The sequence below is a fragment of the Strigops habroptila genome, chromosome 9, assembly GCF_004027225.2.
Source record: "Strigops habroptila isolate Jane chromosome 9, bStrHab1.2.pri, whole genome shotgun sequence".
Taxonomy (NCBI): Eukaryota; Metazoa; Chordata; class Aves; order Psittaciformes; family Psittacidae; genus Strigops; species Strigops habroptila.
This window is the reverse complement of record NC_044285.2, coordinates 20,470,820-20,493,684: the sequence shown is the minus strand read 5'-3', so window position 1 is coordinate 20,493,684 and position 22,865 is coordinate 20,470,820. Positions and strand designations below refer to the sequence as shown.

Sequence of the window (22,865 nt, the reverse complement as noted above, 5' to 3'; positions counted from 1 at the left end):
GTTCTGCTTCATTTATGAAGCATGAATACTTAGCCAAGCTTCACTGTGCCCAGGTATGAGCTGCTGGCAGTAGGCAATGCTCAGAACCAGGATCAGAGCTACCAGTATACATCCTCAAGCATGCAGATGGTTTAGAGGCAGCTAGTGGTGCCTCGCATCCTTGAATCTCTCCAGGTCAGTCGACTCCCATGCACCTCCTCCTGAATGGGAACTGGCTCTCCCATGCCCCCTCAATGACCTTGACTGGCTAATGCACAGGTTTTTTTATTGTTAATGGGCCAAGATATGTACTATAAATGGAATACATAAATACAGTCTTACCATGAGTCATTTCACTATCCTTTTTTTTCTAGAGAAGTGTAGTACAACTAATTCTAGGAACAACCTAATAGCAGAAAAGAAGCAAACTAGGATGGAAGAGAAGCACAGCTGTGATTTATTAATCCAGCTGCACAAACCTGGGCTAACAACATACAATACACATTGAAAAGAATGTTCCTTTTTGACAGATCCCACTGCAGGTACCACAAAAGCATTACTGAAAGTTCTGTGAAGTAAGAACAGCACCTTGCACCAAGAATCATAGAACCAACTAGGTTAGAAAAAACCTTTAAGATCATCAAGACCAACCTTGAAGAAGTGAAAAGGCAATTTTGAGTTCAGGACAGCTTTTCTACAGGGACTTAAACATGTTTCAGCTGAGGAACGATGCACACTGACATCAGGACTGGCTTCCGCAGGCGGCTCCTCACCGCGGTGCCTCACGCTACACAAAATGGCGTCCGCGCGTGCCGCACACGCCGCGCTTCTCTCTTCCTCAGCCCCGCCATACCGGTACACCCGGAGGCTGCTGGGAGAAGGCGGACACAGTAGCCACGCTCCCCTTGGAAAAGTAATACCCTCAAAAGGAGAGGGACAGGACGAGACAGCACCGTCCAGCACACTACGGAGCACCGCTGAAGAGAGCGGAGCGACATTACCTCAGCTCCCACTCGCCGACCGCTGAGAGAAGGATCAGCGTGAGTCCGAGCGCGCTACCTCATTGGCTCTTGTTTCTCTGCCGCCCGCTGATTGGTGAATAAGTCCCGTCCCCCCCCCCGCGCTCTCTCTTCTCTCCCATTGGTTCCTGCTTCCCGCTCAAACTCACTTTGCTAGCGGCCAGCGTCATGCTGGCCGCTGTAGAGCCTCCTCCGCTCAGGGCGGGGATGGCGGTGGCGGGCGGCGGCCGCGGCTCCGAGCTGGGGCAGGGCTCTGCGCCGAGTGACACCTCCTTCCTCGGCAGCGCCACAACGTGGCCCTTGAAGCGCTACGGACGCTTCCTGCCCCCGACGGACCGCGACGCTGAAGGGCAGAACGCCTCCTCTTGGAAGGTGAGAGGTGGCGCGGGGGAGGCTGGCTGCTCGGTGTGGCAGCGACTGACTCAGTGGGGTCTAGCAGGCCGCTGTGTGACGAGCAGTAATAAGTGAGGTATAGTTTTGCGAGTCCAGAGCTAATGCAGGCAGCGGAGATACTTCATGAATTATTCATGTGAACACATCAATGATATGACAGTGTTTCACTAGTTTTTATTCTTCAGCAGTGATCTGTGGTATTAAAAACTATAGATCAAGTTGGAAGAGCTCAAGTAGTTGTTTAAAATAGTTAAATCTGTATATGGAGTTAGTAAAAAAAATCTTAAATGTGCCTCCAATCTGTGGCACAAGGTGCATTGGTGAGAGGTAAATTATAACCTTTGAAACCTTTCATTTTGCACTAGGAATGGAAAAAGGAGATTCTGTGCTTACCAGGCTAGAGTTTTGTTTTGTCTCTCTTTTCAAAGGTTTTTGAATCAAATGAAGAATCAGGCCATCTTATCCTTACCGTGGTTGTTTCTGGCCATTTCTTTGTTTCCCAAGGGCGAACAGTACTGGTAAGTTTCTCATGTATAAAAAACGTTTCTCCTTTCGTGGTAGCATCAGCATTACCTTAATTTCCCTTCTCAGCCTCATGTTCTCTCCTGCTGAAAGGAAAGTGCCGGTTTCATTTTGCTTATGGTAATTCTCCTGGGCTGCTTAGCTGCTTTCTCTCTGTGCTTATCAGAATAATATCAAATGCATTGTTTCATACTGAGGAACAGGGTTTCTTCTGGGGCTCTAAAAAATCTACATTAAGATCTAATACTAAGTGCTGCTGATGTTGAAAGATACATGGTTTTTTCATGATTCTGCCTAAGACAACACAGAAAATACACTGTTAAGAAACAGATTAAAAGGATAACTAAAATTTCCTGTAAGATTTGCTATACAATCCAGATAATTTCTTGCCAATGGGTTTGGTTTAGTATTTTTGGTTTGATAACTTAGTTTATCGAAGGGTATGGTTTTTTTTCTGTGTTGGGCAATATGATCTAACATACAACTGGCATCCATGAAGACAAAATAACAACTCCAGAGTTGTGTCAGCTGATTTTTCTGTACTTACTTAATCATGGATAAACTGTAAAGGTTTCACAATGACACCGAAGTGCTTAAAAGAAACATTCCATCTAGAAGGAGTTGGTTTGATCTTCATGACAGAGAAAGCCTGTGCTGGAAAGTGGAATCAAGTGTGTTCAGTGTGTATCACCAATACTCAGTGATGATAACAAGTAGGAATTGGCTGATAAATATATTAGAAAGCTGGTCCAAACTGGTGGAAGGCACTGTTAAGATAACAAAGACTTGTTTTTTAATACAGAATGTATAAGAAAGTATGTTGTAGCTTTAAATATGTATAAGCTTATAAATTAATTTTTACTGTGCCTTTTAAAAGGTCTCAAACTTACAAAAATATCTTGTAAGTATAGAGGGAGAACCAAGGATACACTTGATTGGTTTTGGCCTGTGACTCTGTTAAGAATGTTGAATAGATAACAAATGAGCCAATGGAGAGCTGTCAGTCTGGGTGCCCGTCATACAGGGCATGGTATTTGGCTCAGATATTTAGTGAGGACAAGTCGGAATGTTCTTGGACGAGGTAAAAATGGAAGCTGGGAAGTATTTTAGCAGTTCTGTTGAGGGAGTAACTGAAAATCCAGAAAGTTATGGATTTTCAGAAATGCAACTGAAATGAGACTTGCTGCCATTTCTTACTAAATACTGCTTGGAACCAATTGGTGCAGAATGCACCTCTCCTGGAGCTGGTCCAGGAGAGGTGCATTATCCCCATCACACAGCTGTAACTGTTTAGTAACTAGTAGCCTTACATTACATGTCCTTGAAATAACCACATACAAGCTAACTGAAAGTAAGTTTTAATAACTAAAGAGCAAACAAGGTAGCAACGAAAGCTTTAGCCCTTCAAAGACTGCGCCTGGCAAAGGCTGAATCTGGCAAGTGACAATGGGCAGATAAAAGCATACTGTCATAAGGGATGAGTGCAGGAAGTACAAGAAAACCTTTATAAAGACTTGGCTAAGGAAAGCACTTCTTGCAGCTCTTAGGTTTCGTGGCTAGTGAATCTTTCTGGCAGCTGCCTTGCTTGAAGTGCCGGATGAGGAATTTCTGAGATCTATCAGGTCTGTTTCAGCTTCTAAGAGACACTCATACATTGCAGTAACCATCACAGGCTAAGAATAACGCAGAACAGAGGTGGAACAGATGTACTTGGTAAACGTGACTGAAATAGAATACTGAGTTTAAAAGAAAACAAACAGAAAGCAAGCTGTTTGTTTTCTTTGTTGGTTTTTTTTAAACATTTATTTTAACAATGCTTCTGTACTAACCTTAAGGCCAACACCAACAACCCTTCACTGAGTGTATGATCAAGTTACACAAAACTGGTGTCATAAGCATTTTAAAACCTGTCAACTCCTTTGGTTGCGCTTCTTCGAGTCCAGGTAATTGGGAGCATGCTGTAGGTGTGTTCCATGCATACAAAACTAAACTGGTGTGAAATGCACTGGTGCAGTATGCCCCATGTCTGTGTATTTCTCAGAGATTGGAGCAGTTCCAGTCCTCCCACTGTTCCTCTTAAGCATCCCTGACTCACTGAAAAACCTAGCAAATACCCACTCTGCTAGTTCTGAACCTGGGCAGGCATCTTCAGAACTGTGTCAAGTTTCCTGTTTCCAAGGGATTTGGTCCAGCACATCTGCTTAGCTTGTTCCTTCAGCATATACCTTTCCAGAAATGTGCCCCTTTTCCCAACACTACTCAACTCTGATACACAGTGATCAAATTCTTCTTCCTGGGATAATCCCAATCTACAGGTATCTTTGAAGAACGGTCTGTGGAATCTCTTTGGTAAAGCAGCCAGTATCATCAAACAGAAAGATGATTGTGGTGGTGCATCTCCCCATCCTCTGGGCTGCTCTACAATCTCAGGAATTCCCATCAGGCCTTGGCCTTTGCGTAATGAGTTTGGTGGAGAAGCTTTCCTTGACCATACTGGGCACTCTTGCATGGCTAAGGAAAGAGGCACTGATTGTATCAGGGACTCCTGTTCCCTGGCTAAGGTGGGAAGTGAGAAGGGGACGATTGGTTATCCCTTGACGGCCTTGGAACACTCCTTCCCTGGGCTGAAGTCCCCCACACTAAATTATTAACAGGTACTTTCGTATGTATTTATGTATGTGTTTGTATGTGTGTATAGATTGTTACAGCAATTATAGTATATTCTATTGACTCACTTTATAAGATCCTTAAACCTTCAAACTGCTGCTAAATGAAAAACATGTAAAAGTTCCCTCCATGGTGAACTGGTACATCTGTAACCCTTCAGATGTAAGCCTCTGACCGAGTCTGAGACTAAGACTAGATCCACGGCACCTAGGCTCAGTCAGGAGTTTAGAAAGCAAGGGTAGACCTCTGAACCTTGTGACTCAATGGAGGGTCTCCCTTACCCTTTGCTCCCTTGGTCTCTGGTATCGATTGTTTCTAGTTTGATTTTACCTTGATTTTCCTCTGCATACTTCATCCATGTAATAACTAATAGCATGAATGTCGCCATTGAATTAAGTCATGCCTTTATAAATCATATTAAAACTGCTCTTGGCTAATACCTTTGGTGGTTATTCTCTGAGCAACCCTAAACCACTCATTTCATGACTTATGCCCAGGGACTGCACTGAAAAGCCAGCACCAGCCATGATGCTGTTGGCCAGCAGCTGAGAACAGCTCCCAGTTGACTCAAAGCAGCTAGAACTGTGCAGGCCACTGGTGAAATGTTACAAACTCCTCATTGAGATGCTGTATAACAGAAAAGTTGCAATATTGAGCTGTCTGTGTTATTGCTGTAAGAATAATCAGACTGTAGAAATGGTTAATCCACTGGTTTTTATCTCCCTCTAGCCTCCATCTGTCAGTTGTCAGAAACCTGTCACAATATTGAAACAGGCTTTGCACGACTAAGTACATACAGTTCTTTGGAATCTGTCACAGACCAAATCCTCTCACTGGGGGTCTGTTCTAATGGACATTTTGTCACAGAGGATAATGCACAAGTTTCTGCTCCAGAGGGAATGTATCAAGTTTGACAGAATGCTGCAATTGTTGGAATGATTCAGCTTGTGGGTTTACTGTGTATCCTAATTTCTACTTGCTGGCCCAGGCTACTCCTATTTGTTGCCAAAGTGTTTTCCAACATGTACATGCTGCCTCCCATCGAAATTCCTTCAGAACTGTTTCTTGCTATGTAGTAACTGCATCCTTTAAGTTGTTGATGTCTAGTCTTTTCATCTATCTCCCAATTCCCACTTTTCAGACCTTTTGATGTACTACAGGCTCCTAGTTTTGAGGGAACTGGATAACAATTAACTTTGTGCCTTGTACCTCTGCATAGGAACACAGTGAGGCACAAGACCTGTGTCACAGGGACACCACTTCCTTCTCAACCTGAATAACTCTATTGTATTTTTGTAAAACTACTGAAATAGTGAACTTCCAGACTTCAGCAGTTTTGTGTTTCACTTAGAACTTTTCTTTGTTCATTCTTCTGCAGTGAGCAGTGATGTTAACTGAACTTGCTTGCCTGGACTTGGTGCTGAGCAGCTTCATAGGCAACATGCTAGTGTAGCTCCCAAGGTTTGCTCTCTTAGTGAGCATGGGTCCAACAACTACCTTTTTGTTTTGATAAAGGCATCTTCTATTGCATTGTTTAGTGGTTCTTTCATCAAACCTTTTTCATGTCAAATGATGATTTATGAAATACTAAAATACATAAACTATTTCTTGTAACATACTCTCCTGCCAGTGTGATAACAAAAGGAGATAGCTTTTGTGCAAGTTAGTTACTTAGTGAATCTTCCTCTTTGGTGTCTGCCTTTCATTTATGTACAACATTCACCACAACTCCATTTGCACAAAACTGAGGTGAAAGAGTTGTGTGGAAATGGAAAACTTTGTTTCACTGATGGTTGGATTAACATGATCCATTTTAGGAAAAATACTCCAGTGTTCCTGACTTGATATCAAAATATTTTCTGTCATAGGTGTATTTATGTATTCTTGGTCCTTTTTATTTTCTTAAAGCAAGAATGTTAAGGAACCTTTCCCTTAAGGAATGGTGGCTCTTTAGAGTCAAGTGAGACTATGACTCTTCTATGATCCTATAAATATATTATAAAATAGAAATAGTCACATATCCTAAGAACTGATTTTTCTTTTTAGCACATACAGAAGACTACAGAATTATTTTTGTGAGCAATAAAGTAGTAGAACACTTAGTGGATTCCCTTCTAGCTGTATTTATACTAATGGAAGCTGGAGTAACTGTTTTCTTGCCCAAAAGAATGCTACAATGTATGCACTGAGTCTCAGCACTTCTAAACCATATAGGTTAGTAAAAATACCTTGTGCTGTGTACAGTGGTACATGGTGATGCGCTGTAGGTTTGGAGAATGCTCCAGGAGCGGTCATTGAAGTACTTCCATGCTCCTAGAACAAATAACTGTGGACACGGTCAGTGTTTCCACCAGCTTCTCAAAGAAAACACATTATTTAGTATAATGGGCAAACTTCTGGGGAATGGGAATGTGTTCAAGATCACTTCGAATGTTCTTTCATGATGCTACCAGAGACATACGTGAAACCGTCCTAATGAGGAAATGACTGCTTTCCTTTAAAAATACAATCTACTTGTGTGCTCAAGCACATGAAATGAAGAGGAGAGCAAGTGGAACAAAAATCCCTGATGTGTAATGCCAATGCGAGGGTGTTGTGATTTGTTTGTTGGGGTGTTTTTTAAACAAAGTTCTTCATTTGGAATTAAACTCTATAACAGATTTTTAGGGCCTGTTTTTGCTGCAGTGTTGCCTGACACACTGCCTATTTTCTGGTAGAAAAAATCTCATTCTTGCATACTGTTGATGGAACTTTACAGGAATATCTCCACAGCGTCTCTGTAGATTTGTGGCAATACTCTCAAGATACATCATGTACTGTTTACTACAACTCTTATTTCCTTTCCCTTCTTTGCATCAGTACATCATGAGAATTCTATTTTGGTGGTTTATTTGATGCCATTAATCCTGGTGCTGGAATTCTTCATACCCTGCAAATTAAGCAAATTGCAATTGTGAAGAGGACTTATTTAATAGGATCAAATTAATCCAGAGTAATTGATTTGTGACCTGATCTTTTAAAGTGTAGACTAAATGTCCTTCATGGCCTCCTGGTCCCCTCATGACTTCTAATAAGCTAACAGTGCTCTGGATACAGTAGATTCCAACTCATTAATTAGGCAGGCATGCAGCAGATGTTGTGATGTTCTCAATGCTCTCTTTGCAGTGCCTGAAACTTCATACACCAAATTCCTGAGCTGATATTCACACCAGTGTCTCGGGTAGAGGAAGGTCCCTGTGCGATAAAGGAGGACATATGACAGAAGACCAGGGAAGTGAGCAGGTTGTTAATGCTGCTCAGTGGTTGTACACTGCAAAGCTAGAGAAAGGGTGGGGGTTTTTATTAAAGGTCCTATGGTGGTTCTGTGAAAGAGGAGAAGGAATCTTAGTTTGATTTATTCACTACCACAGTTGTAGTTCAAAAATTTCAATCTTAGTTTCTTTATTTCAATATTTGGTGTGGACATGATTGTTTTGGACAAGCTGAGTATCTTTCTGCCTTAGCTTCCCCATTTGTGTTTGATATAATGATGCATTCCTGTTGTAGATTTGGACTAGATATAAGGAAGTTCTTCCCTGTGAGGGTGCTGAGGCGCTGGCACAGGGTGCCCAGAGAAGCTGTGGCTGCCCCATCCCTGGCAGTGTTCAAGGCCAGGTTGGACACAGGGGCTTGGAGCAACCTGCTCTAGTGGAAGGTGTCCCTGCCCATGGCAGGGGGTTGGAACTGGATGAGCTTTAAGGTCCCCTCTAACCCAAACCAGGCTGGGATTCTGTGCATTCTGTGCATTGGTGTTTGGCAGCAGTAAAGAGTTTTAAAGGGTTTTGATCTTTAATTTTCTCTTGCCCCAGTTCTTCTGAACCCAAGTTTCTAGAGTAGTGACAGCCATTAATGACAAGTATTTACCCTAGAGTTTAAGTATGATATTGATCTAAGGAAATATATATTTTATATCAGGAATTAACTTCTAACTTTAAGCTGGAATTAAATTTTTATTCTACAATCCTTAATGAAAGGAAGAATTTTCAATTTTTTTTATAGAATAAGCAGTTTTTCATTTTAAAAGTGTAAAGTGACAACTCATTCTCTGGTGGGGGAAGGCAATGAGGTAAATATTAGTATTTTTCAGATATATAGAAGAATTTGAATTATAACCTATGCGTCAAGTTTCAAGCATGCACAGTTGCTCTTATGATAATAACCTACTAATAACTAAATCCCTATCAAAGAGGTCACCATCAAAACACTTACTTGTAACCATGCTTTCCAATTTTGCTTAAGTTTTCTGAAAGCACCTCAGTTTTGCCTTCTCCTTAGTGTTCCATGTAATACTTGAAGATCATTTACAAGCTTTTTTCATACTGTCTGCTCTCACTTCCTTATTTTTATTGTCTCTTGACAGTCTTCTCAACTACAGTGTTTCTGTTCCACTGCAGATGTTTATCAGACGTATTAACCACACTGTGTAGATACCTGGAAATAATATATCCTGTTCTTTTGCTGCCAAATTAGTCACTTTTAAGAACAACTAAGGTGTTATTCAGTATAAATGTTAAATAATAATAGTACCTAGACTATTAGAGATCCAAACCATTGATATTTGTAACTTAACAAATCACACTTTAAACCCAGACAGTGAAGAGTGTTTCTGAAAGCATTTCTCACCGTACCTCAGTGTGGTGAGCAGGCCCATGGTGCAAAGCTCCAGCTAGGACAGTGGGACCTGGACAGTGCCTCTCTCCATCTGGGGAAAGCAGCAGCTTGTTTCAGCCATCCCTACTTGTTTCATGCAGTGTTGCAGGTGGGTGCTCAGAGAGCAGAGGATCCCACCCTGCCCTAGCAAAGTGCTTTCCTCAAATTCCTTCTTTCGCCCTGCAGAGACACTGTGAGGGGTACCAAGCTAGTTTTGCCCCCTAGTTGTGCTTTGGGAGCTTGCCTTGGGAAATGAATGGATTAAGGAGGTGTCACAGGTGCCTCTCTGGAAACGGAGCATGGCCTTTGGAAGTAGAGGATCACTTTGGTTTTTTGGGGAATTGTGTGTCGTGGTGCTGCCAAGCCTGAAGCAGAAATGTGCAAGCGGGCTCTTGCCTGAGGCCTTCAGCTTTTCTCTTCTGCAGTCTTGCTTCAGTTAGCACAGGACCCCTCTGTCAGCTATGCACTGGGATATTTAGTAATACATACAATAAAATTCCTTTGATCTCATGCTGGACTCATCATTTCTTGCACATACATATTCCCAGTCTGTGGGATACCCAGGTGACTGCTTAATCCATGAGATTATTCACTGTATGTATTACATTCATTGTGAACTGGGAACTCTTGACAACGAAATTCTATTTGCATTGCATGAGCTCATTAAATAGCAGCCACACTGGTGAATGTGTCTCTCTGTGTGTGGCACCTGGGGTTTGTCTTTTTTAGTACTGGTTGTAATTTAAGGGCAGAGTATATAACATTTGAGGCAAAAAGAAATTTCTTCCTAAGCTATTGCTTATGCATAGTTCAGTTTCATTTGGAAACATCAGTCTCATGAATGAGTGAATCCAAACTGATTGATGGAAGGCAGCAGGGCTGAGCTGGTACACAACTAACATTTCTTAAATATGTACATTAATTCTTACTTAAGGTAGGGTTTGCCTAAAGGCCTTGCAATCTAGCAGGAAACGGAGACTCTGCTCCTGGGTTCCTGTGTCATTCAGCACCACAGGGTTTCTAGATGATACAGTAATAAAAATATTCATAAATAACACACAGCACCTTCCAGCAGAATCACAGGCCTCAGCACCCAGAAGCTCTTGGAATACTGAAACGTACAATCAGAACAAAAGCATCTCCCAGTTAATGCTGGACTAGCTGGCTGGCAGGCTAGAGCAGCAGCATTGCCTTCCCTGCCTCATGTATGGTGGGATTGCACCTTGCCTGCTTCCAAAAGCTTTGGGAAAGGTCTTGTTTTGTTTCCTGCTTCAGCTTAATTCCTCTCAGGGTCCTTCCTCTGAGAAACTTAGATCTTTATCAGAGATGTAGGAAACTGTTTTCCTTTAATACAGCGTTCTTGGAAGTATGATCCTGGAGAATGAGTATATACATCCGTGAACATTAATGATGGATCACACTTAGAAAAGCCCTGCTATTTCTCTCTTCAAATTGGAAACATCTGATGTCTTCTGGTCCTGCCCACTTCTAGGCTGCCTTTTGGTCTGTATTCCTGATCAATCTTACACTGCCATCTGTCTTTGCTCATGGCAATGCTGCTGAGCAAAGCAGCTCGTAATGTAAAGCAGCTCTGGATGCTGCCTGCCCAAGAACAGTGCCACAGCTGCTGTGTTCTCTGTATTTCTGTCAGCCTGATGGAGCAGCAATCTGGAGGAATACTACTATTTCCTTTGCCAGTGCATACATGCAGAGCAGATTTAGAGCCAATTCATAACCTCTAGAAAGGCAGAAATGGACTGCAATCTCAATGTATTGCCATGCACTTGCCAGGATCTACCCCACACTAAGCTCCTGGATGCTGGCAGCGATCCTCTCAGTTTCACGCCAGGCAACAAGGGACAGTTTTGTTGTGTTCTTCTTTCTTGTTGCTCTGAATTCATTGACCTATGAACCTCAGAACGTGCTGCCTTACCACTCTGGAGTCTGTTGTAGCTGGTGTCTGAACAGCCTCATGTCTGTGATCCGTTTTGTTTCTCTAGCAAAACGTCAATGCTTTCTAGACATTCCCTGTAGAATTTCAATTATAAATCTACACACAATTGCTGCATGAGACTATAAAGCCAGTGCCAGCAGTGCCTGAAGTGAATTCTTGTACCAAAATAGAAAGGCAGATGGTTTCCCTGCCTGGACCTGTGGTAGATGAATAGTAACTTGCAAAAATACACTGCAGGCGGTCCAGGGTGGACATGGCTTCTGGTTCTTGACCCTCAGGACATGTAGGAAAGCAGCCTATGCAGTAAGCCATGGTCATTGAAGGTATTAGAAGTTCAGATCAAACAAATAGGTGATTTCCTCCCTGCCCTTAAATTTGGGTTTTGTCCCCCTCCCCACCTTTGTTAACTAATGACCACGTGGCAGTCTGTGGAAGGTACCTTAGGAGACACCGTCCATTGCCTTGCCATTTTTATCTGATGTTTTCAGCTTCCCAAGGTATTTTCACAGAGCACTGAGCAGTCTATCTTGTTGGGAGAGACTGACAGTTACTGCAACTGGAGTATAAAGACATCTTCATCAAGTGATCAAAGCTGCTTCTTGTTTACCTGAATGCCATCTGGAGGAAATGCCTCTCTGGGCCGCAGCTAAACCGACTGCGGGCCCATTCTCCAGGTTTGCCTGCCCTCTGCTTCCCTCTCGGGCAATTTCAGGGAATGAGGAAGGATTTCAAGCTCTGTTGTGGCTGTTTTATTGTGCATTTCATGGAGACTTCCATCACATGCACAAATTTAAATGTAAATATATGGAAATTAGAACATAATTGACTTAACGTTGGAACTGGAGCTACAGATTCAGATTTGATCCCTCGTTTGTTTAAAAATGACATACTGGTAATTGTTTGACAGATACAGAAGTTGCACGGATGCAGGTGACTCATCTTCTTTAGGGGTTAAATTCCATCACATAACAAGTGTGGACTTCAGAGTGGTGCATGTTTGCTCTGTGAGCAGCTTGTGTTCTGCTTTATTGCAGGAAGGTTTCTCACTGATCGATTCCCACAAGTGGCTAAAGATAGTCAGGAAAGCAGACTGCCTGCTCCTTCATGCACAAACCAAGGTAAGCACAATTGGGTTTAACATTTCTAATCATAGAATCACAGAATGATTTGGGTTGGAAAGGACCTTAAGATCAGGTTGGAACTAGATGATCTTAGGGTTGGAAAGGACCTTAACTATTCTATGATCCAGTTCCAACCCCCTGCCACAGGCAGGGACACCTTCCACTAGAGCAGGTTGCTCCAAGCCCCTGTGTCCAACCTGGCCTTGAACACTGCCACGGATGGGGCAGCCACAGCAATTTCAAATGAGAAGAGTTCTCCTTTCTTCCATGGTAGTTTCTAAGAGGCTTTGTTGTTTCAGCAGAGACAGCTGCCTCCAGCTTAATTCTCTCTTCCTGACAAGAGAATTCATCTCTAAGCCAGAAACAGGAATTCTGGAACAAGATGTTGAGCCCCTTGTTCAGTGGTTGCTAAGACTGAATTTAACTCTTTGCCCCATTTCAGAGCTATTAGGGCATAAAACCAGCTCGATTATCAGAGATGTTCTGGCATTCCCCTAACAGGAGCTCAAGCACAGGCTGGGTTATTGTAATGGCAGAGAACAGCAATACCCAGAATAGCTGAAAACTAAAAATTCCTTTGAGTTGTATTTGGATCTTTTACCTGATTTCTTTTTCAAAAAGATATACAGAGATTTCTGTAGAGGATGTTACGAACCAAACAATACAGTTTGCAGAGGGGGGAATGCCTTGAGAATTGCAAGAAAAAAGCAGATGTGAGGCATAACAAACATTGTTTAAATGTAAGGAAGGACTCATTTCAGAATAAGCCTCATCTAATGGTGCCTGTAGGAACTGCATAAATACCTGAAACCATTTTAAATCCATGGGTTGTGCTTGCCTGAGCCCAAACCACCTTTGCCCTCTGATTTTTGTCAGATGCTTATAGAAGGTGGAGTATCACTGAAGTTGACTATTGAGCAGCTGCAGTCCTTAGTTCTGCTCAGTTGCCTCTCCAGTGACAAGAACCAATTCCCCAGCACAGCATTAAGGGATTCTGCTGCATCTCCCAAGAAATAAAAAGAAATGAACAGCACAATCAGTGTGAGGCTGAAACAAAGCTCTGAGGGACAGTGCAAAAAAGGAGGGATATCAAGAGTCTTATTTTTGTGCATCCCAATGTTTACTTACCATAAATTCACACAACAAACTGGATTTAGTGGCACTGCACTGGCCCTATCATACAGTTCCTCTGCTTTGTATCCTAATTTGTAGCTGAAGTGATTTGTTAAATGACTTCTGTGCATATAACTTCTGTGCTGATCTTCAACAATATGTTTCAGGAAGCAGCCACACCATGTAAGGGGTTACATCCTATCCCTCTAGACCTAAGTAAGGGAAGAATCAAAGCAGATTGAAGCAGAGGAACACAAGGTTTCCAAAAACCAGTTCCTATATCTGAGTGCACAGGGCAAATAAGGAGCATGGGCAACTAAATATGAGTCTCTCACTCCTGATTTATCTTGTACCCCTTGCTTTTTGTAAGTCATTACTACTGCACTGGTAATGAAGCTTACTCGTTACTTAAGAAATGTGGTTTTAATAGGGCACACGTGACTCTTAGCTAGCAGAAGGAGTTTCTAAACTCTCTTTGGAGAAGCTTAGTGTTGGTACACTTGAAGGAACAAGATCTGTAGAGAAGATTAGTGTTGCAGAACAGCTGTACTAGTGGAAGTTAACAGTGGAGCACATGACTGTGTAATTCCAAAGCCAAACAGAGATGCAGTTTATGTCTTATACTTGCCTTGTGTGGCTGCCACTGCCCTTTGTATAGCTCCATCTCTAGTGACCTCTTACCTCACCTAAGTGATCTCTAGGTTCTTTAATACTTCAGCCCTTGTATGGTTCAGGTGTTACTGCCCAGTACTCTGTTTATGCTAAAACTTGACATCATCTTAGCTGAATTTGAACATTCCCTCTCTTTCCAGAAAGGAAAAATGTTTAATTTACAAAGTCTACTGGTGTTTATGAACTGCAATCTTAAGTATTTAATAGTCTTTGTGGAAAAGCAGAGGGCAACACAAACACCTCAGACTGAAAAGCAATTTGGGGATTTGCAGGGGTAACTGAAACGAGTGTTCTCTGAAACTCTCCAGAAGGAATTCAAATAAAGATGCAAGTTCCCTGTCATTTCTATGAGAATTCACCTCTTGGCATACCCACACACAGGGGTAATGTAACCACGCACTGGTAAAATGAGTGCTCCAGTTCCAGTTAGTTTGACCTTTTTTGCTTTGAAAGGCACTGAGACAAGCTTTTATGCTTACAGTGCCCCAAAATCATTTTATGCAATACAAGCATCTTAAAATGACATGCATGGAAACATAAAAGCTGTCATCAAGAGCTGGCTTACCTGTGAGACGAAGTCTGTAACATGAAAGATACGCTTGTATTCGTGTCATCTAGCAGCGTGTGTAGGCATTATAAAAATGTTTTCATGTTTACACCTCAGAAGGATGAAGACTTGCATAAGCTAGGTCAGTCCAAGGAAAACTTGCTTCTTTTCTAGTACTTTACCTGTGTTTTACATTTGAAGTCTCAAAAATCAAACCAAAAGTCCCATTAACTCACTCCTTAGAAACAAGAATTCAATATGAATCTGTCTTCAATCAGTTCAATGTGCATAGGACAGGCTTATCATGCGTGACAGACTCTTCAGTTCTCCATTTTCAGTGCCATTTCCTGAACCTCATGTACCTAAAATTTATGGTACAGCATCACAAGCTATAACGGGGGTGGGGGTGTCAGAGCTACCTCTTAGTTTTATTTTCCAGTATTATTTCACTATTTGAAGTAATGCACTTGAGTGTCTTGTGCTCCCAGTCCACTGTGTTAGCATCTCTTCAAGGAACAGCAGCATTCAGGTGGAGTGCTAAACTGAATTTGTCTGTTTGGCTACGCACAGGCAGCCCAGGGAGGCTGGTAAGGCTTTGGCACAGACAGTAACATAAATCCAAACTGGAACACACTATTCCCAGACCTTTTAGTTTAGATTCCAAGGTTAGCTTCCACTTAATGTCATTTCATTTGTTGTCACAAATAACTGCTCAGAGTTGGCATATCCTTATAGGACACTACCTGCAGCAACAGGAAGAACTTCATTTCCTTGCTAGATATGTAAAAACTCTTGTCGTGGCAAGGTTTTCTCCCTTGGCTAGACCTTCAGTGAGTTGGCAAATGGCCTTACACACCAGTTTGGGTTGGTTTTAATTGATTTTCAAACTGGGAATCATAGTCTGGTTTAGCTGGTGGGAATAATGAAGACAGAGCAGGGAAAACTTGTTTCTGTGCTTTAAAGTTGGTGCAGAGATCAAAACATGTATCACCTTCTTTCTAACTTTACCAAATAGGAATTTAATGAAATGAAATCATTTTGAGGGGATTCACAGTTCATTTAATTTCTCTTTGGTTTCAGAATGAAGGCCGCATGTTTCGTGTTCAGTTTGGTGGTGATTCAAAGGAAGAGATGCTGGAAAACTGCTGGAGTTGTGTTCAGAAACTCACAGAGTACGTGCCAGTGCAAGGAAGCGAGGAGCAAAGCCAGCAGCTCTATCCCAGCCTCAGTCAGCTGGCCTACGGTGACAGCCAAGTGAGGAACAGTGAACTAAATGCATCACTACTACAGGTAGTAACCAACCAAGAACATATAGACAGAAAAATAATCAACTATTAGTGTTAGATCTGTGACAAATCTGACTCCTGAGCAAAGTTTTTTTGCGACTATGAGACCATCTCTATGAAATATGAGTTGGGAAACCCAAATATCCTGCAGGGAAACCTAATTGGAGAGTTATTCAGGAGGTGAGCTGCTGAATCCGGTCACCATATTCCCATTTGCTTAGCCTACCCCAAAGAAGTAACAATGCTCAAAAGCGGTTGGAGCTCTTCAAGCTTATTATAAGTTATCTCAGAGCATTATAAATTATCTCATTTTGGCCTCCAAGAGGTCACCAAAACCCAAAATCAATATACACAGTTCATATGATCACAGGCAGAATATCAGGAAGCAGATGGGATGAGATTTATAGGTGAGGTAAAACCTTTGCTCTGGGGTTTGAACTTACATTTCGTTAGGGAAATGAAGAGAACAAGTTATGCAGGGCTCAGGCAAACAGAGGAAGTTAGCAGCTGTTACAAGAAACAGCAGCAAGCGCTACAGCCAAGTAGTAGTTATTTGGGAATACCAATACAGGGAATTACCAATTCCCCCTCAGGTTTGGTGGAAGACCAAGATGGTTTCTGCTGAGGTTAATAAATAGGGAGCAGCAGAGGAGAGCTGAATAGTTACCAAAACCCCCACATCTACAATTCCATGAGTGTAGATTCCAGCAAAGGCTACTGGGAACCTGAGACTGTCAGATACATTATACAGGGTACAGGATCAGAGCCACTAAGTAACCATGAACTGTGTTCTCCTCTTGGTGTTTGCCTACTCCTGTTTTGCAGTGTTCGTTATTGTAAATATGCAATTGGAGCAATTTGAGCTTAACCTGACACATTTAAAAGCAATTTTGGGGTAGAAACTGAATGTTTCTGTTTTCCCAGACAAAGACTTAAGGTAAATGAGAACGGCAAAAGCCAGAGAGTGTTCCTGAGGGTGACTAACTCTTAAGTATGTGCTCTCTTGGGTATCCAGAGGATCACATTTACCAGCTCTAAAAACATCCCTGCACTAACTTAGCCAGGAAAGCTCTTGGGTACAGGATAAAAATATCAGGACTGAGACTGAGCCTGGAAAAAGCAATGTCAAAGCTTTCAGCTACATCATTTTCATTGTATAATCTAGGAAGGTCCTACTCTACCAGGCAGTAAAATCATATTTAGTAGAGAAAGTGTCAATTTGGCTCCCACCATTTCCAGGAATGCACAAGGGAGGCCTTCAACAGCTGATAGTGATGATATACTGTTTGTTCTTTAAGCAGATTACCTATATTTTGGGCTTTGCTCATTTCCTGATAAGCTAAAGCAAAGAATGGAAGGTAAAGAAAGTATTTTGTAGCAGAACCCCAGCAGTCATGCTGTTGGGATGACTAACACTCTTGCTCCACAGGTTAGACTGAAAAACTTCACTCAGAAAATAAAACTGACAGCTTCAAGCATCTTTTCAGTGACATGGCCCATGGGAAGGAAGAAAGCACACTCCCGGTGTGTGTGCCTACACAGCTGCTTGAAACTGACTTCCAGAAAGTAGTTTCAAATTGATCTTAGCTTAGACATGACAGGTTAACTGCAGGCCCATTACTTCACGTCTTTCATTTTTAAAAGACTTGAGCAGATGTGCATTCAGGTTCCAGAACAAGATGCCTTTTACTGCAGAAGGTAGCTGAGCACATTCTCTTCCTGTTATCTCTAAAAATGGAACTACTTCCCTTCTTGCACATACCCACACTCTGCTTGGTAACAAGCCCTTATTTGCATTTGATATTTTCTAGCCAGATGAGCCTCTACCAGATTCCTGTGCAAGCCTTGGAGAAAGAAGATCTGTACCACAGCTCGCCCAGGTAAAGCAAAAATAACACATCTAACATTTACATCCTGTAACTGAATCTCTTGGGCATGGAAAGAGCTCGAGTTATCTCATGTTCTGTCAACATCAGCTTTCACTGAACATCAGGATGCCATCATCTATACCAACAAAACCCACAGGATATCCTGTAATGATCTGAAATAAGCTGCAAACCCAAGTATTTCATGGTGTAATTATGCCATTTGCCTAAGAACAAACCACACACTGAGAGCAAACACCCAAGATGTCACATCCAAGTAAGTGGCTTTGTCACTCTCTTGACTGCAGAAATTACGTCATAGCTTAAATCTGAAAACATCAGTCATAGAATCCCAGCCTGGTTTGGGTTGGAAGAAGCCTTAAAGCTCACCCAGTCCCAACCCCCTGCCACAGGCAGGGACACCTTCCACCAGAGCAGGTTGCTCCAAGCCCCTGTGTCCAACCTGGCCTTGAACACTGCCAGGGATGGGGCAGCCACAGCTTCTCTGGGAAAAGTCTGTGCCAGCGCCTCAGCACCCTCACAGGGAAGAGCTTCTGCCTCAGAGCTCATCTCAGTCTCCCCTCTGGCAGGTTAAAGCCATTCCCCTTGTCCTGTCCCTACAGGCCCTTGTCCAAAGTCCGTCTCCAGGTTTCCTGTATCCCCTTTAGGCACTGGAAGCTGATCTACGGCTTCCCAGAGCCTTCTTTGCTCCCAGATACCCCAATGCCATTGACAGCCTCAGGGACAAATCCAGGGTTATACTGTATTCAAGAATAAGTGAAAGTTAACTGTTGTTTGTTTTCTGTCAATTTGGGACAGCATAGAATTAGAGGGCTGAGAAAACTCAACTCTTTTTAACCTGTTTTTGTGCAGTTGCTTCAATGGGTCTTTTTTACCCCTCTTCCACATTCACAGCACGATCAGCTCAACATTTCTTCCCATCAGTAGTATAAGGGACAATTCCTGGGCTCTTATTACAAATCTGTCATCTCTTAAACCCCCAAAAAAAAGCCTTTTATAAACACCTCTATTTTCAGAAGGCAGCTTGCTGTGCTCTGCTCTCAGCAGTGAGCGCTGTATTACATGCCCTGCTGTTCGATTCCCAACAGCTTTGGTGCTGTCCTTGTACAATGCAGCAAGAGTGCAGCACCAGGCCAGAGGGATCAAACAAGGCAGTTGGCCTTTAGCAGCTGTATTTTTCATGACCAGTCTCTGCTTGACGAGGCAATACCAGGGCTTGTAAACCATCACCAACATTACAAACAACTCAAGCTTATAAAAACTGCTTTTCTGTGGTCCCTGTGTAAGACAAGACACGATACCCGCTTCAGAGAAAGCCGCCTGCCCGAGGCCTGTATTTACTACACACATTCATCCATCTCTCACTGTATTCCCCAGCACAAGATGACTCTTCGGTGTAGTAGCTTTACTACATCCTCCTTTACTTGTCCCTCTACTTCTTAAGTCCGCTTAACACAACTGTGCTTCAAGCCCTGACCCACACAAGCTTTGCCTAGGGCTGAACTTCTTCACAACAAACACCCTTTCAGCTGATGCTCTGGGATGTGCTGGAGTTCAAGATCTCCATTCCCACCACTTCAGGAAGCTGGCAGAAGCACTGGCTTTAAGCATTCTCTTTTCTTTAAAAACATATCTCAACAATCTTTAAAGATCTTTTTCTCCACCAGAAGAACAATCCTGTTATGGGAACCAGCAGTGAGGTAATATTTTTGCTACAGGGTTTTGTTTTCCTCCCCGTTGTGCTCCAGTCACCAGTGGGCCTGGTCCATACCCCAGTTGTCTTGTGCTATTTTGGGTTCAAGCACCAGAAGTTTGGCTCAGCACATCAAAAAAAGAAGCCAAACTCAGCATGTGAAGTTATTAAAAGCCAGGCATAGACTAACCAGCATTAGGCATTTCCCCTGATACCAGAACTATTCACCTTGATCACTAACTCCCTCTGCACATCACACTTACCTCATGGTGAAAGCAACACGTGCATGATTGTCTTTGCTTCTGCTCTCCCAAGTGTCCAAAAAGCATCCATAACTTACTGGCTTCAGTGCAGATGGGTAGAGAAAGCCAGAGGCTGAGTGGGGACATACTTTGCCCATGACCAAGGGAAAAACAGGAGGAGGTGGTTAAATCAGCATGAAAATGATGGTTTAATTCTTAAAAGCCCCCGATCTACTTCTGAAAGCCACAAAGCCAGGTTGGACACAGGGGCTTGGAGCAACCTCCTCCAGTGGAAGGTGTCCCTGCCCGTGGTGGGGGGTTGGTAACTAGGTCAGCTTTAAGGTCCCTTCCAACCCAAACCAGTCTGGGATTCTTGCTAAACAAAGAGCTTTGCACTGCACACTTGGTTACCCACACACAATTCAAGTGGCAGCACATGTGCTTTGTACCAGATCCTTTTCTCTTACACAGAGTGGATCTTTGTGAGGAAGCCCAGGGAACAACACAGAGAAAAAATCCTGTGGAGAAAAAAATTACATGGAGAAATCTGACCTGATTGAAAGGATCCAAACAGCATAAATAACGTGGCAGATGCATCTTTATTAAATACCAAAGGAAAACCTTGATGTAGCTGCACTTACCTTTACCTATATTTAACTTAACTACCTACCTTTAACTTACCTTTACCTACATAAAAGTTACTACACCTTTTCTGTCCTGGATTAGTACAACCCTTTGGTTTTTACTTCCCCAGTCTGTGCTGAACAAGAAGCTTGAGCTGCCCCCTGCACCCTGGCACCCGGCGTGGGGCACCCAGGAGCTGGGGCCCTTCATCCGCTTCTGCCTCCTGGATCAGCATTTCCCAGCTTTCGTGCAAGCCGTGGAGAAGGAACTGCAAAAGCTTACAGAAGGTTGAGAAGTACCAGCTTGTGGCGGCTGGGATACAGGCCCTGGGATTCCCGGCACAGGGATCCACAGGTTACGTGGGATTAAATGTTTGAATAAGTCTCACACAGGGTTTTTGGGGGTGTTTTTTTTTTTGGTCAGTGTTTTATTTTTAAAAACAGGTGAATCCACTTTTTATACATCATTGCACTTCAACAAATACACAGAACACAAGTTCATGCATCTACAGTTACGCACATCATGAGAACCCTGTTAGGTCTATTTCTACAATCTTTAAATCATGAGAAATTACAGTGTCAAACTGAAGAGTATAACTAGTTGCATAGAATATCACCATGCTGTAACATTTCATCATTTAAACAAAACCCAAAAAAAAAAAAGAAGAAAATTATAAAAGTTTGCCTGAATTGAATGTACAAGAATATGTTGAACACATCAGTGCAAAAGGAGTTGAGAATTTACATGAGTTAACAAAAAAAAAAAATCATCACTTAAAAAGCAATCATATATATATATTTATAAACTGAAGGTTTTTGTTTTCCACTGCATTCCACCACCACGTCCGACCCTTTTGCCTCTGGAAGTCTGATCATAGGACACCCGAGTCTCTCTCTATAGATTAAGCCCTTAAGATAATTTCAATTTATATTACTTCTCCGAGTACCAGCACACTAGAATTCTCTCATCTTTCAGACATACAGTAAGGAATGAAATATCAGCAGCTTAAAAATGAAACACGATTACTGGATTTTGGTTTTACCCCCTCCTCCCCCAAAATATAAATATATACTGTATATATCTTTTCAGTTTTGCTGTACTTTACAAAAAGTCTCACTAGATGGCAGCGGTGCGGTTCAGAGCCCGTTTGAACAGCTACAGGAAGTAAAAAATAGCGCATGCGGGACCCGCCGAACTACCTCTACCGGTTAAATAGATCCAGGAGGGAAAAGAAAGGAAAAGAGGGCAAAAAGAAAAAGAAGAAAAGCAACATTCACAGCACATCAAAGCCCAAAATAGTTTACACCTTCTACACTGAAGCATTATTAAAATGTATCTGGCTAGGTGATCCTTGCAGAGAGGCTAAATAAGGCATGCTTTAGACAGTCATATCGTTGCTCACTTGAAAAGGAGAAAAATAAATGAAAATAAAATCAGACAGAACTGGAGTTCTAGAACCAAGAGTTCCAACCCTTAAATTTAGCAGGTCATATTGCCATCAGTCTCTCAGAAACTTAAAGCTCTAAAAAAGAAATGAGAAAAGGTGCTAGTCAATGCCCGGCAGCGGTGGGAACGGTTCAAACAGCGTGCAAACAGAGCGCTCAATGAAGGTCAAATAGAGGCTTCCCGACTGGATCGCTTCTGGATTTTAACACTGAGTGAGGAAGGGGTTGGGGTTTGTTTAAGGAGCAATAGTAGGGATGATGTAGAGCCTGACGCCTTGTGGGTTCTTAAACTACCTGTGTGATTTGGGGTATCTTTGGACAGCGGGGCGCAAAGGGCCAGCGCCGTTCGCCGAGCAGCCCGCAGTGTTTTAATGCAGGGAGGAGGTTCTGTTACGCACCCCAAGCACTACAGAAAGAGGAGGGTTTAGCCTGCCCATTGCAGAGGTGCCCGCAGGTCATACTTACATGATAAGCATTTTTAATTTGTGTTTCTCTGGCGTAAGTTTTTATCTTTATGATTGTTTGTAGAATTGGTTTTCCTGGAGAAATAACAACAAAAAAAACGCATCAAAATCAAGCAGAAGCATAAGAAAAAATGTCTTTGTACTTAAGTCAAACAGCATTTCACCTTTCCTCTTAAGTGGCTAAAGACAACAGAATGTTCAGGCTTTGTATCTTGCCACCTTCTCGCCCAGTGCAATTCACCTCACAAGGGCACTGCCAATAGTTCTCCTTTTTCTTTACTGCAACACTAACAGCAACCCAAGGGGTCTATGACAGGCTGAGAGAGCTGGGCTGGTTCAGCCTGGAGAAGAGAAGGCTCTGGGGAGACCACAGAGCAGCTCCAGTGCCTGAAGGGGCTCCAGGAAACCTGGAGAGGGGCTTTGGACAAGGGCCTGTAGGGACAGGACAAGGGGAATGGCTTTAACCTGCCAGAGGGGAGATTGAGATGAGCTCTGAGGCAGAAGCTCTTCCCTGTGAGGGTGCTGAGGCGCTGGCACAGGGTGCCCAGA

The 22,865-nt window shown here is 42.7% G+C and overlaps 2 protein-coding genes across 3 annotated transcripts in view; one reads left to right on the top strand and one right to left on the bottom strand.

Moving 5' to 3' along the window:
- Positions 1-1,145: 1,145 nt before the first annotated feature.
- Positions 1,146-21,054, top strand: REC114 (REC114 meiotic recombination protein). The gene is made up of 6 exons (XM_030497138.1): positions 1,146-1,370; positions 1,820-1,909; positions 12,258-12,341; positions 15,757-15,966; positions 17,774-17,842; positions 20,538-21,054. The coding sequence occupies exons 1-6, from the start codon at positions 1,167-1,169 to the stop codon at positions 20,697-20,699; spliced, it is 819 nt and encodes a 272-aa protein (XP_030352998.1). The 5' UTR covers positions 1,146-1,166; the 3' UTR covers positions 20,700-21,054.
- The window catches only part of NPTN (neuroplastin), a 32,571-nt gene continuing 30,531 nt past the window's right edge, over positions 20,826-22,865 (bottom strand). For both annotated transcript variants that reach the window (XM_030497140.1, XM_030497139.1), the window contains exon 7: positions 20,826-22,391. In XM_030497140.1, the coding sequence (XP_030353000.1) occupies positions 22,331-22,391 (61 nt within the window). In that variant the 3' untranslated portion in view covers positions 20,826-22,330. The remainder of the gene's footprint in view (positions 22,392-22,865) is intronic.